Here is a 23539-nt window from a genome sequence, read left to right on the forward strand (position 1 = left end):
CTCATCTGTTCTTCAAGACCTCCTCTGCTCATAGAGACTTTGAGTAGTAGAATATTTACTTCTCAATGACATGTGTTGCTAAATGAAAAGGTTAAAGGAAATACAGGCAGGCACCACATTACTAGAAGATAAAACACCTCTCTCAATCAAGCACGACAATCGTGTAAGTATAAAAGCAAAGCTTGCTTTCATATAATAAAAAAGAAGAAGCTTGAAACGGTAGTGGAATGGGATTAGTGTGGTGTGTGAAGAATCCAATACTTTACCTTGTATGCTGTACAAATCATATTATTGTGGAAGCACCTCCTCTCAGAGTGGGAATTAGGCTGTTTGAGAAAGTTTGAATCCTAAGCAACCAGCATACACGTTGTTGGAAGTATAATATACCAACATAGCTATTGTAGTAGGTCAAAGCTGTGCACTGGGAAACCTTGGTGTAGCTTACTTTTCGGCTTCAGACCAATGTCTACTTCTCACTTAAAATAGTTTTTGGTTTTTATACATGATATTCAGGTAAGGTTGTGTGTGTGTCTGTGTGTGCATGTGTGTTTGTATATGTACAGGTAACTGACAAAATAATGGAAACACAAGTAAATGAGGGATACAAAGTATATTGAAAGCAGATGCTTCCATGCAGGGGTGGTTTCTGAGTCAATTAACATCCCATCATGCTTAGGGTCATGTATAAAAATGCTGGGCAGGCCATTATTTCGGACATTATTTTGGCTACCATGGCTATGCCTTCATAGGATGACAATGCCGCCCTCCACAGGGCACAAGTGGTTAATGAATAGTTTGATGAGCATGAAAACCATATGCCATGGCAGTCTGTCACCATATCACAACCCAAATTCATTTATGGGAGATTCTGCAGCAGTACCTGAGACAGCGTCTTCCACCACCATCAACAAAACACCAAATTATGGAATTTCTTGTGGAAAAATGGTGTCGCATCCCTACAATAGATTTCCAGACACTTGTAGAATCTATGCCAAGGTGCATTGAAGCTGTTCTGGCTCGTGGCTGCCAAACAACCTATTAAGAGACATTATGTTGGTGTTTCCTTTATTTTGTCAGTTACGTGTGTGTGTGTGTGTGTGTGTGTGTGTGTGTGTGTGTGTGTGGTGGATAAGGGGTTGCATATGAGAGGGAATTGAAACCTCTTGTTATTAGATGACACATTGGATATCAGATTTTTCCGTGAGAGACAGAGAGAAAAACACAGGAGAGAGTGCATCGTATTGTCGAAGAAGATGATATGATTTCAGAGAACAGAAATGCTTTTACACAATCTAACAGCAATTTGGAAAGGGCTTGAACACAAACACAATCATTCTGCACAAAAACTATAATAAAGAAAAGAAAATGACAGTATATGAAGTATGCAGAAGGTATACTGTACCTAATGTGAATTTTGACAACACTTACGTGTTTGAAGTCGTGGACCTCGAGCACCTCATCACTGCCGTTCCCCATCCTGAAGATCTCAATGCGGTGGGCGGGGTCAATCTCCATGATACTGTCTGTCTCCATACCGTCCAGCATGGCCTTGTAATGTTGGTCATACACCTGGAGACACAGGACCAATCAGAAACGTCTTCAGCCTGACTGACAGGTCATTTAACCAATAGTACATGAGGGTAGGGCGACTCAACTCAGTAGCTCTAAACCAATAGCCTTTCAATAAGCTTACTATACTGCCAATAGCGCTAGGTGTGGCAGGTATCCTAGTGGTTAGAGAGGTGTGACAGCAATCGGAGGGTTGCTAGGTCAAATCCTGGGTCTTGCGGGAAATGAGCTGGTGATCGGAGGGTTGCTGGTATCAAATCCTAGATGTCGTTGACTCTTGAACAAGGCACCTAAGCCCCCCAACAACTTATCCATGGGCACCCAGTGTGGCAGCTCCCCGCTCCAACCAGTATGTGTGTCTTTCAGAGGGGTTTGGATAAATCAGAAGTCCAATTTTGTTTGTACCTTGTGTATAATTGACAAATTAAGTGATCTTAATCCTTAATGTATGGCCTTTCAATAGGCTTAACATACAGTCTACAGGCGTAATACACTGCAAATAATTATAATCCAAAGAGAAATACTGTAATCTAAAGATGTGAGGCCCATACACTCACTTGATGCAATCACATTGATCTAGCTATGTCATATTCTTCAAAGCATCATGTCCAAGTTTGACCCATGCAACCAATACACCACCCCAGTGGCATCTTGCATGCTGACATTTGTAAAGTGCGAAAGTATTCAAAAACAAGATCAGAGATAATACTAAGTCATTGTTCATACATTTCTATTGACAAACTGCAAGCACATTTGTACATCCATAGAGGCTGCGTAAGTACCCTTCGAGTTTTTATGTCGAATAAATGCCACTTCGAAAATGTGGCTGGGATAGTTGTTTGTTTTTCTTGGCCGTACCTTAAAGCACTTGATTATGTATTGTTCTTGGGCACGCCGGGGCGGCAGTTAAAATTCCCTGTCTACAAAAATGATTCATGCCTACGAGATGAAAACTACGCTATTAATATGTATGTGGAGTGTGGTGTTATGATGAGAAATATATTGCTGAGTTCATCTTCATCTGTTGGGGTGATGAATCAAAGCGCCCCATACTGTACCAATGAGAGAGTTGATTAATGGATACAGGTAGGCGGCCAATGAAATCCATCAAGATTAATTTTCCCAATCAACGCGTCGGGGCCACTGATTGTTAAGGGATCTAACACAGAAATAACCCAAGCCCTGTGACAAATGTAGTTTCTTTCTAGTGTTTATGACTATGATGTCCATGCATGATTCTCCTAGGTTGGTTTAGTGACTCTAGTACCACTAGTTAAAGCTCTATAGCGTGGCAATACCATTCAGAAAGAGGTTAGATAAGCATTCGATTACACTCTTCATACATCTGCTCAACATGTTGCTCACCTACTCACTACCACACACTCCTTGTGACATTTAAATGACCTGCACCACATATTACCATCAAGCTCATCAATAGGGTAGAAATAATGATTGAATGGGATATAATTCTTAACAGAAAATCACAGCAAGTATGGCTCTGGAATATAAATAGCCATTAACATGGGTCTCAATGGCCTTGGCTCAGAAAGGAACCTGAACTTTAAAATCTTAAGACGTGGCCAAATGAAGATGGACCTGATATTCAAGTGTCAGTCGAGCAGTTATGTGAAATTTAGAGCCATTAAACAGTCTGGGAGCCCTTGCGGTGGAGTAAAGTTCCATTTAAGCCTTTTCTTCTATATTAGCATAAAGGTGGAAAGGACTTATTGATTTATACTAAAACAGTTTATCATATTTTCTGTAGGCAGTGATCAATTTGATTAAACTCCAGTGGTGAGATTCTCCTCATCACGTCATGTTTAAATGGATTGCAATGTATATCATGAATGAACAGTTTGAATTGACTTGCTCAAAGTTTTAAATTGGTGTATAATGTTGCTATCGTTTTTGTTTAGAAAATGGGAATGGATGGCTTCTGTGGATCCTTGGGTTTGTGGCTGGAAAGTTTTCAGACCCCTTGACCTTTTCCACATTTGTTACGTTACAGCCTTATTCTAAAACGGATTAAATAAATGTTTTTTTCTCATCAATCTACACGCAATACCCCATAATGACAAAGCAAAAACAGGTCTTTATACATTTTAGAACATTTATTACAAATAAAAAACAGAAATACCTTATTTACATAAGTATTCATACCCTTTGCTATGAGACTCAAAATTTAGCTCAGGTGCATCCTGCTTCCATTGATCATCCTTGAAATGTTTCTACAACTTGATTGGAGTCCAACTGTGGTAAATTCAATTGATTGGACATGATTTGGAAAGACACACACCTGTCTATATAAGGGTCACAGTTGACAGTGCATATCAGAGCAAAAACCAAGCCAGGAGGTCAAAGGAATTGTCTGTAGAGCTCCGAGACACGATTGTGTCAAGGCAAAGATCTGGGTAAGGTTACCAAAGAAATTCTGCAGCATTGAAGGTCCCCAAGAACACAGAGGCCTCCATCATTCTTAAATTGAAGATGTTTGGAACCACGAAGACTCTTCCAAGAACTGAAGAATCGGAGGAGAAAGGCCTTGGTCAGGGAGGAGACCATGAACCTGATGATCACTCTGACTGAGTTCCAGATTTCCTCTGTGGAGATGGGATAACTTTCCAGAAGGACAACCATCTCCGCAACACTCCACAAATCAGGCCTTTATGGTAGAGCGACCAGATGAAAGCCACTCCTCAGTAAAAGGCACACGACAGCCCGCCTGGAGTTTGCCAAAAGGCCCCTAAAGGATTTAGACCATGAGAAACCAAGATTGAACTCTTTGGCCTGAATACCAAGTGTCACATCTGGAAGAAACCTGACACCATCCCTATGGAGAAACATGATGGTGGCAGCATCATGCTGTGGGGATGTTTTTCAGTGGAAGGGACTGGGAGACTAGTCAGGATTAAGAATCTGCCGAGAAGAATGGAAGAAACTCCCCAAATACAGGTGTGTCAACCTTGTAGCATAATACCCAAGAAGACTCAAAGCTGTAATCTCTGCCAAAGGTGCTGAGTAAAAAGTCTGATTACTTATCTAAATGTAATATTTCATTTATTTTTTTTATATATATAAATTTGCAAAAAAATTGAAAAAACAGTTTTGCTTTGTCATTCTGGGGTATTGTGTGTAGATGGATAAGTGGAAAAAACTATTGAATCAATTTTAGAATAAGGCAGTAACGTAACAAAATGTGGGAAAAGTCAAGGGGTCTGAATACTTTCTGAATTCACCAAAAGTCAAGTGGTCTGAAAACTTTCAGAATTCATATTCTATTCACGCATACCTAATGTTATTGATCTGTCCTATACTCGTATTTTTGGCCAAATCAAAAATTGGAGGAAAAACACTTAAAAAAACACCTCAAACTTGTATCTTAAACAGACTTAATCCTTGCTATTTCCTCATAGATGATGATGTCATCCTCCTGAGGACGATGAGCTGGCCAATCAGCCGTCTGCTCGTATTAATATTTTTAACACCATTCTAACACAGAAAAGCCGCTTTTTAACATATTTAATTACCATGTTTTGTAAGGAAAACTATTTTACTCATATTGTAATCAAATATAGGTCATATTTCTGGACACTGGACAATTACTTTAAGCTTGTGAATATAACAGCAAAGAGGTTAGAAATATGGCTTTCTTAGAACTAGCATTTTGGTTAATGGACAATATTCATACCTTTGTTTACCACAAATTGTCATATCAAACATGGTTAATTGTAATGGATTTTTTGGGGTGGATTGACTTTGGATAGCACTAACATTCATCTAATCTTTTCGCAAATCGAATATTTCAATTTCTTATAGCCCATCCTCACCAACATTGAGTCTCTTCACTAGAAACCGAGAGTGTTCTTCAGTTTTAACTTTGCTTCATTGTCTCCTCAGCATTTTTACCAATTACTAAACAGCAAATTCTTCCAGAAGCACATGCTCGGCAACCGAAGCCTGACTGCCTCACAAAAGATCTCAGCGTTGCAAGGAATGATAGTGAAAGTTAATTAGCGTTCTGTGCGACTTCACGTAGACGGGGGAGGCCAATGCTGAGGGAGTACATCCTGAGTGCTTCTGAAGCAAATTCATATTGATTTGTTCTCGATCGGGCTGGCTATTCAGATATGTCATATAATTAATTTTAAGGTTCCGATTCAATGCGGGTGCATAACATACTCAACATACATGATATATAAGAAATATGACTTATCAAAACAGTGAAGTTAAGTTAAAGGAACAATTTAAAAAGTGTCTGAATTAGTCTCCCCAGTACCAAGGCAGCCAAGAGAATACACTGTATGATAACTTCTCTATGAATGTCACAGTACAAATGATTATGCCTTCCTTACTCCGTACAACCATGACGACTCTAAATACGTTTTTTACAGGGTACGAGGGAAAGATCTCCTATTATCGAAAACGATCAACAGTATCTCCCATTCCCCTTAGGAAGGGCTCAGGTTTCCCACATATCCCTATGCCTCTCACCATCATCAGTCGACATACAAAAATCGAAGGTTCAATCAATCAAAGTTTTTTTGTCACATGTTTTGTACTTGAGCTATTCCTGTCTATTAATGTTCTGTAAAATGTCATGTTTCATGTTCTGTGTGGACCCCAGGAAGAGGAGCTGCTGCTTTAACAACAGCTACTGAGAATCCTGATAAATATCCATACAGTAGGCGTAAAAGAGTGAAATATTTACTTGCACCGCGGGAAATTCGCTTCCAACACGAACGCGACATTGCAAATTGCATGGAAGCATTTCCTGACAATGTCTTGTTTATTTATCCACAGCAAGGCCTTTCTCCGATGTGGTCCTTAACAACCTCTACCCAGATGGTTGCAAACATACTGTAGAGCCACAAAAGGGCCTAGTGAATAAGATACAGCAGGCCCAACTAGCCCACAGGTTGATTGTGTGAATGGGGCTCTATCCATCTGTGGTACCGAAGGACATTGCGTAAAGGTCACAGCGATGCTGTGTGCAAGTGAGTGGGTGTATGAAGGACAGGACTGTTTATGTGTGTGTGTGTGTGTGTGTGTGTGTGTGAGTGTGAGAGCCTCATGGGAGCCTCAGGTACACCGGTGATGGATAGAGGTGGGCAGCAGCTCAGACAGCCATACTGGTCACCAATTACAAGTCAGAGAGAAAGAGCCTGCGGTAGGTCTTGATTGACATAGCCTACATCTTGGATGCTGTATGAACCTCTCATTGTCATTTTTGTATTATTATTTTCACACAATTTCGATCTTGTCTCATCGCTGCAACTCCCCAACAGGCTCGGAAGGTGAAGGTAGAGTCATGCGTCCGCCAAAACATGACCTGCTAAACCTCGCTTCTTAACAACCACCTGCTTAACCCGGAAGCCAGCCGCACCAATGTGTCGGAGGAAACACCATTCAATTGACGACAGCCTGCAGCCGCCCGGCCCGCCACAAGAGCGTGATGAGCCAATTATAGCCCCCCCAGCCGAAACTCTCCCCTAACCCGGATGATGCGGGATCAAACCCGGGTCTGTAGCGTTGCTTCTACCACTGCGAGGTAGTGACTTAGACCACTGCGCCACTCGGGAGGCCCTCACATTGTTTCTAAAGGAAGTTTAGTGGGTGGATGAATAGAAGGATGGGAAATGACATTAGCACCACTGTTACTGTTACAGAAGATGGTCTCCTGGGTAGACAGATCAGTCAGTCTAAACAGCTGCGGGAGGGAGAGGAGAGTCCAGCGTTCAGCCTTGGTTGGTTGCCAGTGAGAAATCGGAATGGAAATTTCCCTAGCTCTCTCTTATAGCTTTTCTCTTTGCTCCTTTTTCACACAGAATCCCCACCATTGTCTCCTTGTCCTCCAGCATGGTAATTTAGCAGAGCTCCTGACTCTCACCTCACATGGCCAGTCACATGGCCAGTCACATGAGAACTAGTTAAATGTCTCCCCAGGGTTGCACTCGCTCCTCTGCAATGTTGTTTTTTTAGAGTCTAGTTTTTCCCCACTCCAACGGAAACGGACATCTCTGTTAGAGACATTGAAAATAACCACTTCTACAACCTTCTGCGAGTACCAGCACCACCGCTACTCTACTAATCCTCCTCCGCTCTTCAAGAATTAGAGACTGAATTTAATCTACAGCTCTGCTCCTCTCCCATGGGGGTTTCAGAATGTTGAAACAGAAGGTGGGTAGCAACCGCCAGACAAACGAGAAGATGAGAGATGAGGGAAAACAATTCCAGAGAATATTCAGAGAAAGATGTGAAATTAAACAGAGTGAAGAGAGAGGGAGGGAGATAAAGAAGGTGAACCAGGTACCTATGTTAAATGCTGGAAAATGAAGAACCACAAGGGAAATTACTTCAACCATTATAAACTGAACAAAGATATGAATGCAACATGCAACCAGTGGTGGAAAAAGTATCTGTCATACTTGAGTAAAAGTAAAGATACCTTAATAGGAAATGACTCAAGTAAAAGTGAAAGTCACCCAGTACTGCTTGAGTAAAATTCTGAAAGTATTTGTTTTTAAATATACTTAAGTATCAAAAGTAAAAGTATAAATAATTTCAAATTCCCTATATTAAGCAAACCATTTGGCACCATTTCATTTTTTATTTACGGTTAGCCAGGTGTACACTCCAACACTCACTCATCATTTACAAACAAAGCATGTGTGTTTAGTGAGTCCGTCAGATCACAGGCAGTCGGGAAGACCAGGGGTGTTCTCTTGATAAGTGTGTGAATTAGAAATTTTTCCTGTCCTGCTAAGCATTTAAAATGCAACGAGTACTTTTGGGTGTCAAGGAAAATGTATGGAGTAAAAAGTATACTATTTTCTTTAGGAATTTAGTGAAGTAAAAGTTGTCAAAAATATAAATATTGAAGTACAGATACCCCCCCCAAAATTACTTAGGTAGTATTTTAAAGTATTATTACTATTATTACTACTATTATTGTTGGTCACAGATGCTTTAAAAAAAAGTGTGCGGCATGGATCAGAAAACCAGTCAGTATCTAGTGTGACCACCATTTGCCTCATGCAGTGCAACATCTCCTTTGCATAGAGGCTGTTGATTGTGGCCTGTGGAATGATGTCCCACTCCTCTTCAATGGCTGTGAACATGTGTGGACATGAAACATGGCACCAACACTTTATATGTTGCATCTATATTTTTGTTTAGGGTAGATCTGGCAGAGACAGGAGCACAGATGGCATTCACATGTATTGAATGCATGTCAATGTCCACCGAATCAGCTACCGTGGGCGGACAGAAAGCTGAAAATGCAATAATACTTGTGCTCAAAGTGTCCCCACAGGCCATCCATTTGAAATCAGCTCACTAATGCACACTCATTTCAGTACAACAGGTGCTTTCACCAGAACATATTGTGATTGTCGTACATTGTACATGGAATCAGTCAGACACACCAGCATTATGTCTTGCTATCTCAGATAATTATTCTCATAAAGGGTAGACCTACAAATGTCACCAGTCTTTCAAGGAGAGCTTTAGATAACACTACAAAGTAGCCGTCTCTCGATAGTACTGCTGTGGGTATAGGGGAGAAAAATACAGAGGGGGATTATGCTTGTGGACATTGATTACCAGGCCGGTTAGTTCCCAAGGCCTATAAAATATGGATAAATGGAGTGGGGAATGTTCTGGCACTGCCTGCCACCATCCCAAGTCTCCCAGTGTACCCTTTGGTGATGTCAGCTGACGACAGGCAGCAAAATTCTGGACAGGTGCCAACTTGGAAAATAGCAGTGGTGGTCAGTTGCTACTAATAGATCATCAGCTTAGCACGGTGCACAGGAAAAGGAGCCTTTCGGGGGCTGTGCGGTATCAATCTCACTGACGGGAGCGTTGACAGCAAGCAGAGAAAACACAACACAGGAGGGATGTAAATTGATGGTTACATATTGCCCGTGTCAACCGAGCAGAGGCGATAGAGAGATATTAAGCATATTTTGTTTCTTGATTGTTGTAATTTGTGCAATAGTTTGAGATATCAACAACTTTTGCAAACCAGAAGAATTGTCTTATCACAGGTGCGTAGGAGAATCAAAAACTGAAGAGGAATGGATGAAGGGACTCCTACACACTGTGTACTAACCATTTATTAGAACAACGATTTGGTCACAACTGGCACAACTTTTACAGAACCATTTTTTCTATTCCTGTTTGGTCTTTCGATTCACACACATCTTTTTGATATACTCATTGTTGAACTAGTCATTATGTCTTTGGACTTTGTTTATTTACCTATTCTGTTGCAGCTAATCTTTGGATATTAACGTGTGTCCTTTTATTAAAGAAATGTCGCTTGACGAATAAATACAATGTTTGGTAGATCACTAGAAAGAGTGGAAATGGCACTGTTTGTTCTTGATTTAAGTTAGGTTTTCAAAGTTTGTCAGTTAAAAATTAGACCAAGAACAAACAGTGCCATTTCCACTCTTTCTAGTGATCTACCAAACATTGTATTTATTCTTCAAGGGAGATAAAAAAAAAATCTGCCAACATTTCTTTAATGAAAGGACACAAAATCAGGAGCAACATCTAAATATTCTAAATATAACGACTTGAGATCCATTGTACATCCACTATTCTCTCTGTGGTTTTCCTGATTGCTGTGGTACATATGGGGATGCGGTGGTACATATGGAGATGCGGTGGTACCTCTAGGGGTGCAGTGGTACATCTAGGGATGTGGTGGTACATCTAGGGACACTGTGGTACATCTAGGTGTGCTGCGGTACATCTAGGGGCACGGTGGCACACCTAGAGGCACGGTGGTACATCTATGGACGCGGTGGTACATCTAGTGGCACGGTGGTTCATCTAGGGACGGGGTGGTACATATAGAGGCACGGTGGCACATCTAGGGGAGCGGTGGTACATCTAGGGGAGCGGTGGTACATCTAGGGGTGAGGTGGTACATCTAGGGGAGTGGTGGTACATCTAGGGGAGCGGTGGTACATCTAGGGGAGTGGTGGTACATCTATGGGCGCGGTGGTACATCTAGGTGCACGGTGGTACATCTAGGGACACGGTGGTACATCTAGGGACGCGGTGGTACATCTAGGGGAGCAGTGGTACATCTAGGGGAGTGGTGGTACATCTAGGGGAGCAGTGGTACATATAGAGGCACGGTGGCACATCTAGGGGAGCGGTGGTACATATAGGGGCAAGATAGTACATCTAGGGGAGCAGCGGTACATCTAGGGGAGTGGTGGTATATCTAGGGGAGCGGTGGTACATCTAGGGGAGTGGTGGTACATCTATGGGTGCGGTGGTACATCTAGGTGCACAGTGGTACATATATGGGCGCGGTGGTACATCTAGGTGCACAGTGGTACATCTAGGGACACGGTGGTACATATATAGACACGGTGGTACATCTAGGGGAGCGGTGGTACATCTAGGGGTGAGGCGGTACATCTAGGGATGCAGTGGTACATCTAGGGTGGTACATATAGGGACGCGGTTGTACATATAGAGGCATGGTGGTACATCTAGGGGAGCGGTGGTACATCTAGGGGAGTGGTGGTATATCTAGGGACGAGGTGGTACATATAGGGGTGTGGTGGTACATATAGGGATGTGGTGGTACATCTAGAGGTGCGGTGGTACATATAGCGATGTGGTGGTACATCTAGGGACGTGGTGGTACATACAGGGATGCTAACAGAAGAAAGGTTGTACTTTAGTATGTGCCTCTGTTGGTTGATGGAAATCCCCATCGACTGAGGATGAGGGGCCACCATTATATAGTTGTGTATAATTATGTGTAGAAATAATAATAAATCACAGTTATCAACTGACTTCATTATTATGTGAATAAAGGCAACAGGCCCTGTGTATCTCTGGAGGATCTAGCCAAAGTAGCAAGCCTTACATCACCTCTCAGTATGACAATAATGAACATGTGTCTAACTTGCACTGTTATGCACTTATTGAGAGGCTAGATACAAACAACAAATCCTGGCAACCAATATTCTTGCATTCATTTATTGAGTCATTGCCTGTAGTCTACGGTACATGGTGGAGGAAAATATTGTCTGGCTGTAATCAACTGTACATGGTGGAGGAACATATTGCCTGTAATCAACTGTACATGGTGGAGGAACATATTGCCTGTAATCAACTGTACATGGTGGAGGAACACATTGTCTGTAATCCACTGTACGTGGTGGAGGAACATATTGTCTGTAATCCACTGTACATGGTGGAGGAACATATTGTCTGGCTGTAATCTACTGTACATGGAGGAGGAACATATTGCCTGGCTGTAGTCTACTGTACATGGTGGAGGAACATATTGCCTGGCTGTAGTCTACTGTACGTGGTGGAGGAACATATTGCCTGGCTGTAGTCTACTGTACATGGAGGAGGAACATATTGCCTGGCTGTAGTCTACTGTACATGGTGGAGGAACATATTGTCTGGCTGTATTCTACTGTACATGGTGGAGGAACATATTGCCTGGCTGTAGTCTACTGTACATGGTGGAGGAACATATTGCCTGGTTGTAATCCACTGTACATGGTGGAGGAACATATTGCTTGGCTGTAGTCTACTGTACATGGTGGAGGAACATATTGCCTGGCTGTAGTCTACTGTACATGGTGGAGGAACACATTGTCTGTAATCCACTGTACATGGTGGAGGAACATATTCCCTGGCTGTAGTCTACTGTACATGGTGGAGGAACATATTGTCTGGCTGTAATCCACTGTAAATGGTGGAGGAACATATTGCCTGGCTGTAGTCTACTGTACATGGTGGAGGAACATATTGCCTGTAATCCACTGTACATGGTGGAGGAACATATTGTCTGGCTGTAATCCACTGTACATGGTGGAGGAACATATTGTCTGGCTGTAGTCTACTGTACATGGTGGAGGAACATATTGCCTGGCTGTAGTCTACTGTACATGGTGGAGGAACATATTGCCTGGCTGTAGTCTACTGTACATGGTGGAGGAACATATTCCCTGGCTGTAGTCTACTGTACATGGTGGAGGAACATATTGCCTGTAATCCACTGTACATGGTGGAGGAACATATTGTCTGGCTGTAATCCACTGTACATGGTCGAGGAACATATTCCCTGGCTGTAGTCTACTGTACATGGTGGAGGAACATATTGCCTGTAATCCACTGTACATGGTGGAGGAACATATTCCCTGGCTGTAGTCTACTGTACATGGTGGAGGAACATATTGCCTGTAATCCACTGTACATGGTGGAGGAACATATTGTCTGGCTGTAATCCACTGTACATGGTGGAGGAACATATTGCCTGTAATCCACTGTACATGGTGGAGGAACATATTCCCTGGCTGTAGTCTACTGTACATGGTGGAGGAACATATTGCCTGTAATCCACTGTACATGGTGGAGGAACATATTGTCTGGCTGTAATCCACTGTACATGGTGGAGGAACATATTGCCTGTAATCCACTGTACATGGTGGAGGAAAATATTGTCTGGCTGTAATCCACTGTACATGGCGGAGGAACATATTGTTTGGCTGTAGTCTACTGTACATGGTGGAGGAACATATTGCCTGTAATCCACTGTACATGGTGGAGGAACATATTGCCTGTAATCCACTGTACATGGTGGAGGAACATATTGCCTGGCTGTAGTCTACTGTACATGGTGGAGGAACATATTGCCTGGCTGTAGTCTACTGTACATGGTGGAGGAACATATTGCCTGGCTGTAGTCTACTGTACATGGCGGAGGAACATATTGCCTGGCTGTAGTCCAATGTACATGGTGGAGGAACATATTGCCTGTAATCCACTGTACATGGTGGAGGAACATATTGCCAGTAATCTACTGTACATGGTGGAGGAACATATTGCCTGTAATCCACTGTACATGGTGGAGGAACATATTGCCTGTAATCTACTGTACATGGTGGAGGAACATATTGCCTGGCTGTAGTCTACTGTACATGGTGGAGGAACATATTGTCTGGCTGTATTCTACTGTACATGGTGGAGGAACATATTGCCTGGCTGTAGTCTACTGTACATGGTGGAGGAACATATTGCCTGGCTGTAGTCTACTGTACATGGTGGAGGAACATATTGCCTGGCTGTAGTCTACTGTACATGGTGGAGGAACATATTGCCTGTAATCCACTGTACATGGTGGAGGAACATATTGCCTGTAATCTACTGTACATGGTGGAGGAACATATTGCCTGGCTGTAGTCTACTGTACATGGTGGAGGAACATATTGTCTGGCTGTATTCTACTGTACATGGTGGAGGAACATATTGCCTGGCTGTAGTCTACTGTACATGGTGGAGGAACATATTGCCTGGCTGTAGTCTACTGTACATGGTGGAGGAACATATTGCCTGGCTGTAGTCTACTGTACATGGTGGAGGAACATATTGTCTGGCTGTAGTCCACTGTACATGGTGGAGGAACACATTGTCTGTAATCCACTGTACATGGTGGAGGAACATATTGCCTGGCTGTAGTCTACTGTACATGGTGGAGGAACATATTGGCTGTAATCCACTGTACACGGTGGAGGAACACATTGCCTGTAATCTACTGTACATGGTGGAGGAACATATTGCCTGGCTGTAGTCTACTGTACATGGTGGAGGAACATATTGCCTGGCTGTAGTCTACTGTACATGGTGGAGGAACATATTCCCTGGCTGTAGTCCACTGTACATGGTGGAGGAACACATTGTCTGTAATCCACTGTACATGGTGGAGGAACATATTCCCTGGCTGTAGTCTACTGTTCATGGTGGAGGAACATATTGCCTGTAATCCACTGTACATGGTGGAGGAACATATTGTCTGGCTGTAATCCACTGTACATGGTGGAGGAACATATTCCCTGGCTGTAGTCTACTGTACATGGTGGAGGAACATATTGCCTGTAATCCACTGTACATGGTGGAGGAACATATTGTCTGGCTGTAATCCACTGTACATGGCGGAGGAACATATTGTTTGGCTGTAGTCTACTGTACATGGTGGAGGAACATATTGCCTGTAATCCACTGTACATGGTGGAGGAACATATTGCCTGTAATCCACTGTACATGGTGGAGGAACATATTGCCTGGCTGTAGTCCACTGTACATGGTGGAGTTACACATTGTCTGTAATCCACTGTACATGGTGGAGGAACATATTGCATGGCTGTAGTCTACTGTACATGGTGGAGGAACATATTGCCTGGCTGTAGTCTACTGTACATTGTGGAGGAACATATTGTCTGGCTGTAATCCACTGTACATGGCGGAGGAACATATTGTTTGGCTGTAGTCTACTGTACATGGTGGAGGAACATATTGCCTGTAATCCACTGTACATGGTGGAGGAACATATTGCCTGTAATCCACTGTACACGGTGGAGGAACACATTGTCTGTAATCCACTGTACATGGTGGAGGAACATATTGCCTGTAATCCACTGTACATGGTGGAGGAACATATTGCCTGTAGTCTACTGTACATGGTGGAGGAACATATTGCCTGTAGTCTACTGTACATGGTGGAGGAACATATTGCCTGTAATCCACTGTACATGGTGGAGGAACATATTGCCTGGCTGTAGTCTACTGTACGTGGTGGAGGAACATATTGCCTGGCTGTAGTCTACTGTACATGGAGGAGGAACATATTGCCTGGCTGTAGTCTACTGTACATGGTGGAGGAACATATTGTCTGGCTGTATTCTACTGTACATGGTGGAGGAACATATTGCCTGGCTGTAGTCTACTGTACATGGTGGAGGAACATATTGCCTGGCTGTAGTCTACTGTACATGGAGGAGGAACATGTTGCCTGGCTGTAGTCTACTGTACATGGTGGAGGAACATATTGCCTGGCTGTAGTCTACTGTACATGGTGGAGGAACACATTGTCTGTAATCCACTGTACATGGTGGAGGAACATATTCCCTGGCTGTAGTCTACTGTACATGGTGGAGGAACATATTGCCTGGCTGTAGTCTACTGTACGTGGTGGAGGAACATATTGCCTGGCTGTAGTCTACTGTACATGGAGGAGGAACATATTGCCTGGCTGTAGTCTACTGTACATGGTGGAGGAACATATTGTCTGGCTGTATTCTACTGTACATGGTGGAGGAACATATTGCCTGGCTGTAGTCTACTGTACATGGTGGAGGAACATATTGCCTGGCTGTAGTCTACTGTACATGGAGGAGGAACATGTTGCCTGGCTGTAGTCTACTGTACATGGTGGAGGAACATATTGCCTGGCTGTAGTCTACTGTACATGGTGGAGGAACACATTGTCTGTAATCCACTGTACATGGTGGAGGAACATATTCCCTGGCTGTAATCCACTGTACATGGTGGAGGAACATATTGCCTGGCTGTAGTCTACTGTACATGGTGGAGGAACATATTGCCTGTAATCCACTGTACATGGTGGAGGAACATATTGTCTGGCTGTAATCCACTGTACATGGTGGAGGAACACATTGTCTGGCTGTAGTCTACTGTACATGGTGGAGGAACATATTGCCTGGCTGTAGTCTACTGTACATGGTGGAGGAACATATTGCCTGGCTGTAGTCTACTGTACATGGTGGAGGAACATATTCCCTGGCTGTAGTCTACTGTACATGGTGGAGGAACATATTTTCTGTAATCCACTGTACATGGTGGAGGAACATATTGTCTGGCTGTAATCCACTGTACATGGTGGAGGAACATATTCCCTGGCTGTAGTCTACTGTACATGGTGGAGGAACATATTGCCTGTAATCCACTGTACATGGTGGAGGAACATATTGTCTGGCTGTAATCCACTGTACATGGTGGAGGAACATATTGCCTGGCTGTAGTTTACTGTACATGGTGGAGGAACATATTGCCTGTAATCCACTGTACATGGTGGAGGAACATATTGTCTGGCTGTAATCCACTGTACATGGTGGAGGAACACATTGTCTGGCTGTAGTCTACTGTACATGGTGGAGGAACATATTGCCTGGCTGTAGTCTACTGTACATGGTGGAGGAACATATTGCCTGGCTGTAGTCTACTGTACATGGTGGAGGAACATATTCCCTGGCTGTAGTCTACTGTACATGGTGGAGGAACATATTTTCTGTAATCCACTGTACATGGTGGAGGAACATATTGTCTGGCTGTAATCCACTGTACATGGTGGAGGAACATATTCCCTGGCTGTAGTCTACTGTACATGGTGGAGGAACATATTGCCTGTAATCCACTGTACATGGTGGAGGAACATATTGTCTGGCTGTAATCCACTGTACATGGTGGAGGAACATATTCCCTGGCTGTAGTCTACTGTACATGGTGGAGGAACATATTGCCTGTAATCCACTGTACATGGTGGAGGAACATATTGTCTGGCTGTAATCCACTGTACATGGTGGAGGAACATATTGCCTGTAATCCACTGTACATGGTGGAGGAACATATTGTCTGGCTGTAATCCACTGTACATGGCGGAGGAACATATTGTTTGGCTGTAGTCTACTGTACATGGTGGAGGAACATATTGCCTGTAATCCACTGTACATGGTGGAGGAACATATTGCCTGTAATCCACTGTACATGGTGGAGGAACATATTGCCTGTAGTCTACTGTACATGGTGGAGGAACATATTGCCTGTAATCTACTGTACATGGTGGAGGAACATATTGCCTGGCTGTAGTCTACTGTACATGGTGGAGGAACATATTGCCTGGCTGTAGTCTACTGTACATGGTGGAGGAATATATTGCCTGGCTGTAGTCTACTGTACATGGCGGAGGAACATATTGCCTGGCTGTAGTCCAATGTACATGGTGGAGGAACATATTGCCTGTAATCCACTGTACATGGTGGAGGAACATATTGCCTGTAATCTACTGTACATGGTGGAGGAACATATTGCCTGGCTGTAGTCTACTGTACATGGTGGAGGAACATATTGTCTGGCTGTATTCTACTGTACATGGTGGAGGAACATATTGCCTGGCTGTAGTCTACTGTACATGGTGGAGGAACATATTGCCTGGCTGTAGTCTACTGTACATGGTGGAGGAACATATTGCCTGGCTGTAGTCTACTGTACATGGTGGAGGAACATATTGTCTGGCTGTAGTCCACTGTACATGGTGGAGGAACACATTGTGTGTAATCCAATGTACATGGTGGAGGAACATATTGCCTGGCTGTAGTCTACTGTACATGGTGGAGGAACATATTGCCTGTAATCCACTGTACACGGTGGAGGAACACATTGCCTGTAATCTACTGTACATGGTGGAGGAACATATTGCCTGGCTGTAGTCTACTGTACATGGTGGAGGAACATATTGCCTGGCTGTAGTCTACTGTACATGGTGGAGGAACATATTCCCTGGCTGTAGTCTACTGTACATGGTGGAGGAACATATTGTCTGGCTGTAATCCACTGTACATGGTGGAGGAACATATTCCCTGGCTGTAGTCTACTGTACATGGTGGAGGAACATATTGCCTGTAATCCACTGTACATGGTGGAGGAACATATTGTCTGGCTGTAATCCACTGTACATGGTGGAGGAACATATTCCCTGGCTGTAGTCTACTGTACATGGTGGAGGAACATATTGCCTGTAATCCACTGTACATGGTGGAGGAACATATTGTCTGGCTGTAATCCACTGTACATGGCGGAGGAACATATTGTTTGGCTGTAGTCTACTGTACATGGTGGAGGAACATATTGCCTGTAATCCACTGTACATGGTGGAGGAACATATTGCCTGTAATCCACTGTACATGGTGGAGGAACATATTGTCTGGCTGTAATCCACTGTACATGGCGGAGGAACATATTGTTTGGCTGTAGTCTACTGTACATGGTGGAGGAACATATTGTCTGGCTGTAATCCACTGTACATGGCGGAGGAACATATTGCCTGTAATCCACTGAACATGGTGGAGGAACATATTGCCTGGCTGTAGTCTACTGTACATGGTGGAGGAACATATTGTCTGGCTGTAGTCTACTGTACATGGTGGAGGAACATATTGTCTGGCTGTAATCCACTGTACATGGCGGAGGAACGTATTGCCTGTAATCCACTGTACATGGTGGAGGAACATATTGCCTGGCTGTAGTCTACTGTACATGGTGGAGGAACATATTGCCTGGCTGTAGTCTACTGTACATGGTGGAGGAACATATTGTCTGGCTGTAATCCACTGTACATGGCGGAGGAACATATTGTTTGGCTGTAGTCTACTGTACATGGTGGAGGAACATATTGCCTGTAATCCACTGTACATGGTGGAGGAACATATTGCCTGTAATCCACTGTACATGGTGGAGGAACATATTGCCTGGCTGTAGTCTACTGTACATGGTGGAGGAACATATTGCCTGGCTGTAGTCTACTGTACATGGTGGAGGAACATATTGCCTGGCTGTAGTCTACTGTACATGGCGGAGGAACATATTGCCTGGCTGTAGTCCAATGTACATGGTGGAGGAACATATTGCCTGTAATCCACTGTACATGGTGGAGGAACATATTGCCAGTAATCTACTGTACATGGTGGAGGAACATATTGCCTGGCTGTAGTCTACTGTACATGGTGGAGGAACATATTGCCTGTAATCCACTGTACATGGTGGAGGAACATATTGCCTGGCTGTAGTCTACTGTACATGGTGGAGGAACATATTGCCTGGCTGTAGTCTACTGTACATGGTGGAGGAACATATTGCCTGGCTGTAGTCTACTGTACATGGTGGAGGAACATATTGTCTGGCTGTAGTCCACTGTACATGGTGGAGGAACACATTGTCTGTAATCCACTGTACATGGTGGAGGAACATATTGACTGGCTGTAGTCTACTGTACATGGTGGAGGAACATATTGCCTGTAATCCACTGTACACGGTGGAGGAACACATTGCCTTTAATCTACTGTACATGGTGGAGGAACATATTGCCTGGCTGTAGTCTACTGTACATGGTGGAGGAACATATTCCCTGGCTGTAGTCTACTGTACATGGTGGAGGAACATATTGTCTGCCTGTAATCCACTGTACATGGTGGAGGAACATATTCCCTGGCTGTAGTCTACTGTACATGGTGGAGGAACATATTGCCTGTAATCCACTGTACATGGTGGAGGAACATATTGTCTGGCTGTAATCCACTGTACATGGTGGAGGAACATATTCCCTGGCTGTAGTCTACTGTACATGGTGGAGGAACATATTGCCTGTAATCCACTGTACATGGTGGAGGAACATATTGTCTGGCTGTAATCCACTGTACATGGTGGAGGAACATATTGCCTGTAATCCACTGTACATGGTGGAGGAACATATTGCCTGTAATCCACTGTACATGGTGGAGGAACATATTGCCTGGCTGTAGTCTACTGTACATGGCGGAGGAACATATTGCCTGGCTGTAGTCTGCTGTACATGGTGGAGGAACATATTGTCTGGCTGTAGTCCACTGTACATGGTGGAGTAACACATTGTCTGTAATTCACTGTACATGGTGGAGGAACATATTGCATGGCTGTAGTCTACTGTACATGGTGGAGGAACATATTGCCTGTAATCCACTGTACACGGTGGAGGAACACATTGCCTGTAATCTACTGTACATGGTGGAGGAACATATTGCCTGGCTGTAGTCTACTGTACATGGTGGAGGAACATATTGTCTGGCTGTATTCTACTGTACATGGTGGAGGAACATATTGTCTGGCTGTAGTCTACTGTACATGGTGGAGGAACATATTGCCTGGCTGTAGTCTACTGTACATGGTGGAGGAACATATTGCCTGGCTGTAGTCTACTGTACATGGTGGAGGAACATATTGCCTGTAATCCACTGTACACGGTGGAGGAACACATTGTCTGTAATCCACTGTACATGGTGGAGGAACATATTGCCTGTAATCCACTGTACATGGTGGAGGAACATATTGCCTGTAGTCTACTGTACATGGTGGAGGAACATATTGCCTGGCTGTAGTCTACTGTACATGGTGGAGGAACATATTGCCTGGCTGTAGTCTACTGTACATGGTGGAGGAACATATTGTCTGGCTGTAGTCTACTGTACATGGTAGAGGAACATATTGTCTGGCTGTAGTCTACTGTACATGGTGGGGGAACATATTCCCTGGCTGTAGTCTACTGTACATGATGGAGGAACACATTGCCTGGCTGTAGTCTACTGTACGTGGTGGAGGAACATGTTGCCTGGCTGTAGTCTACTGTACATGGTGGAGGAACATATTGCCTGGCTGTAGTCTACTGTACATGATGGAGGAACATGTTGCCTGGCTGTAGTCTACTGTACATGGTGGAGGAACATATTGCCTGGCTTTAGTCTACTGTACATGGTGGAGGAACATATTGCCTGGCTGTAGTCTACTGTACATGGTGGAGGAACATATTGTTCTGGCTTTAATCCACTGTACATGGTGGAGGAACATATTGTCTGGCTGTAATCCACTGTACATGGTGGAGGAACATATTGTCTGGATGTAATCCACTGTACATGGTGGAGGAACATATTGTCTGGCTGTAATCCACTGTACATGGTGGAGGAACATATTGTCTGGCTGTATTCTACTGTACATGGTGGAGGAACATATTGTCTGGCTGTATTCTACTGTACATGGTGGAGGAACATATTGTCTGGCTGTATTCTACTGTACATGATGGAGGAACATGTTGCCTGGCTGTAGTCTACTGTACATGGTGGAGGAACATATTGCCTGTAATCCACTGTACATGGTGGAGGAACATATTGTCTGGCTGTAATCCACTGTACATGGTGGAGGAACATATTGTCTGGCTGTAATCCACTGTACATGGTGGAGGAACATATTGCCTGGCTGTAGTCTACTGTACATGGTGGAGGAACATATTGTCTGGCTGTAGTCTACTGTACATGGCGGAGGAACATATTGTTTGGCTGTAGTCTACTGTACATGGTGGAGGAACATATTGCCTGTAATCCACTGTACATGGCGGAGGAACATATTGCCTAGCTGTAATCCAATGTACATGGTGGAGGAACATATTGCCTGGCTGTAATCCAATGTACATGGAGGAGGAACATATTGCCTGGCTGTAATCCACTGTACATGGTGGAGGAACATATTGCCTGGCTGTAATCCACTGTACATGGTGGAGGAACATATTGTCTGGCTGTAATCCACTGTACATGGTGGAGGAACATATTGCCTAGCTGTAATCCACTGTACATGGTGGAGGAACATATTGCCTAGCTGTAATCCAATGTACATGGAGGAGGAACATATTGCCTGGCTGTAATCCACTGTACATGGTGGAGGAACATATTGCCTGGCTGTAATCCACTGTACATGGTGGAGGAACATATTGTCTGGCTGTAATCCACTGTACATGGTGGAGGAACATATTGCCTAGCTGTAATCCACTGTACATGGTGGAGGAACATATTGTCTGGCTGTAATCCACTGTACATGGTGGAGGAACATATTGCCTGTAATCCACTGTACATGGTGGAGGAACATATTGTCTGGCTGTAGTCTACTGTACATGGTGGAGGAACATATTGCCTGGCTGTAGTCTACTGTACATGGTGGAGGAACATATTGTCTGGCTGTAGTCCACTGTACATGGTGGAGGAACACATTGTCTGTAATCCACTGTACATGGTGGAGGAACATATTGACTGGCTGTAGTCTACTGTACATGGTGGAGGAACATATTGCCTGTAATCCACTGTACACGGTGGAGGAACACATTGCCTTTAATCTACTGTACATGGTGGAGGAACATATTGCCTGGCTGTAGTCTACTGTACATGGTGGAGGAACATATTGCCTGGCTGTAGTCTACTGTACATGGTGGAGGAACATATTCCCTGGCTGTAGTCTACTGTACATGGTGGAGGAACATATTGTCTGGCTGTAATCCACTGTACATGGTGGAGGAACATATTCCCTGGCTGTAGTCTACTGTACATGGTGGAGGAACATATTGCCTGTAATCCACTGTACATGGTGGAGGAACATATTGTCTGGCTGTAATCCACTGTACATGGTGGAGGAACATATTCCCTGGCTGTAGTCTACTGTACATGGTGGAGGAACATATTGCCTGTAATCCACTGTACATGGTGGAGGAACATATTGTCTGGCTGTAATCCACTGTACATGGTGGAGGAACATATTGCCTGTAATCCACTGTACATGGTGGAGGAACATATTGCCTGTAATCCACTGTACATGGTGGAGGAACATATTGCCTGGCTGTTGTCTACTGTACATGGCGGAGGAACATATTGCCTGGCTGTAGTCTGCTGTACATGGTGGAGGAACATATTGTCTGGCTGTAGTCCACTGTACATGGTGGAGGAACACATTGTCTGGCTGTAGTCTACTGTACATGGTGGAGGAACATATTGCCTGGCTTTAGTCTACTGTACATGGTGGAGGAACATATTGCCTGGCTGTAGTCTACTGTACATGGTGGAGGAACATATTGCATGGCTGTAGTCTACTGTACATGGTGGAGGAACATATTGCCTGTAATCCACTGTACACGGTGGAGGAACACATTGCCTGTAATCTACTGTACATGGTGGAGGAACATATTGCCTGGCTGTAGTCTACTGTACATGGTGGAGGAACATATTGTCTGGCTGTATTCTACTGTACATGGTGGAGGAACATATTGTCTGGCTGTAGTCTACTGTACATGGTGGAGGAACATATTGCCTGGCTGTAGTCTACTGTACATGGTGGAGGAACATATTGCCTGGCTGTAGTCTACTGTACATGGTGGAGGAACATATTGCCTGTAATCCACTGTACACGGTGGAGGAACACATTGTCTGTAATCCACTGTACATGGTGGAGGAACATATTGCCTGTAATCCACTGTACATGGTGGAGGAACATATTGCCTGTAGTC

General features: G+C 43.8%; 1 protein-coding gene across 1 annotated transcript in view; it reads right to left on the minus strand.

The window, feature by feature from the left end:
* Window positions 1-23539, minus strand: part of tnmd (tenomodulin) — an 88683-nt gene that overhangs the window by 42508 nt on the left and 22636 nt on the right. The window contains exon 3 of the mRNA XM_021561493.2: window positions 1429-1569. Coding sequence (XP_021417168.2) covers window positions 1429-1569 — 141 coding nt within the window. The remainder of the gene's footprint in view (window positions 1-1428; window positions 1570-23539) is intronic.

The sequence above is a fragment of the Oncorhynchus mykiss genome, chromosome 14 (assembly GCF_013265735.2).
Source record: "Oncorhynchus mykiss isolate Arlee chromosome 14, USDA_OmykA_1.1, whole genome shotgun sequence".
NCBI lineage: Eukaryota > Metazoa > Chordata > Actinopteri > Salmoniformes > Salmonidae > Oncorhynchus > Oncorhynchus mykiss.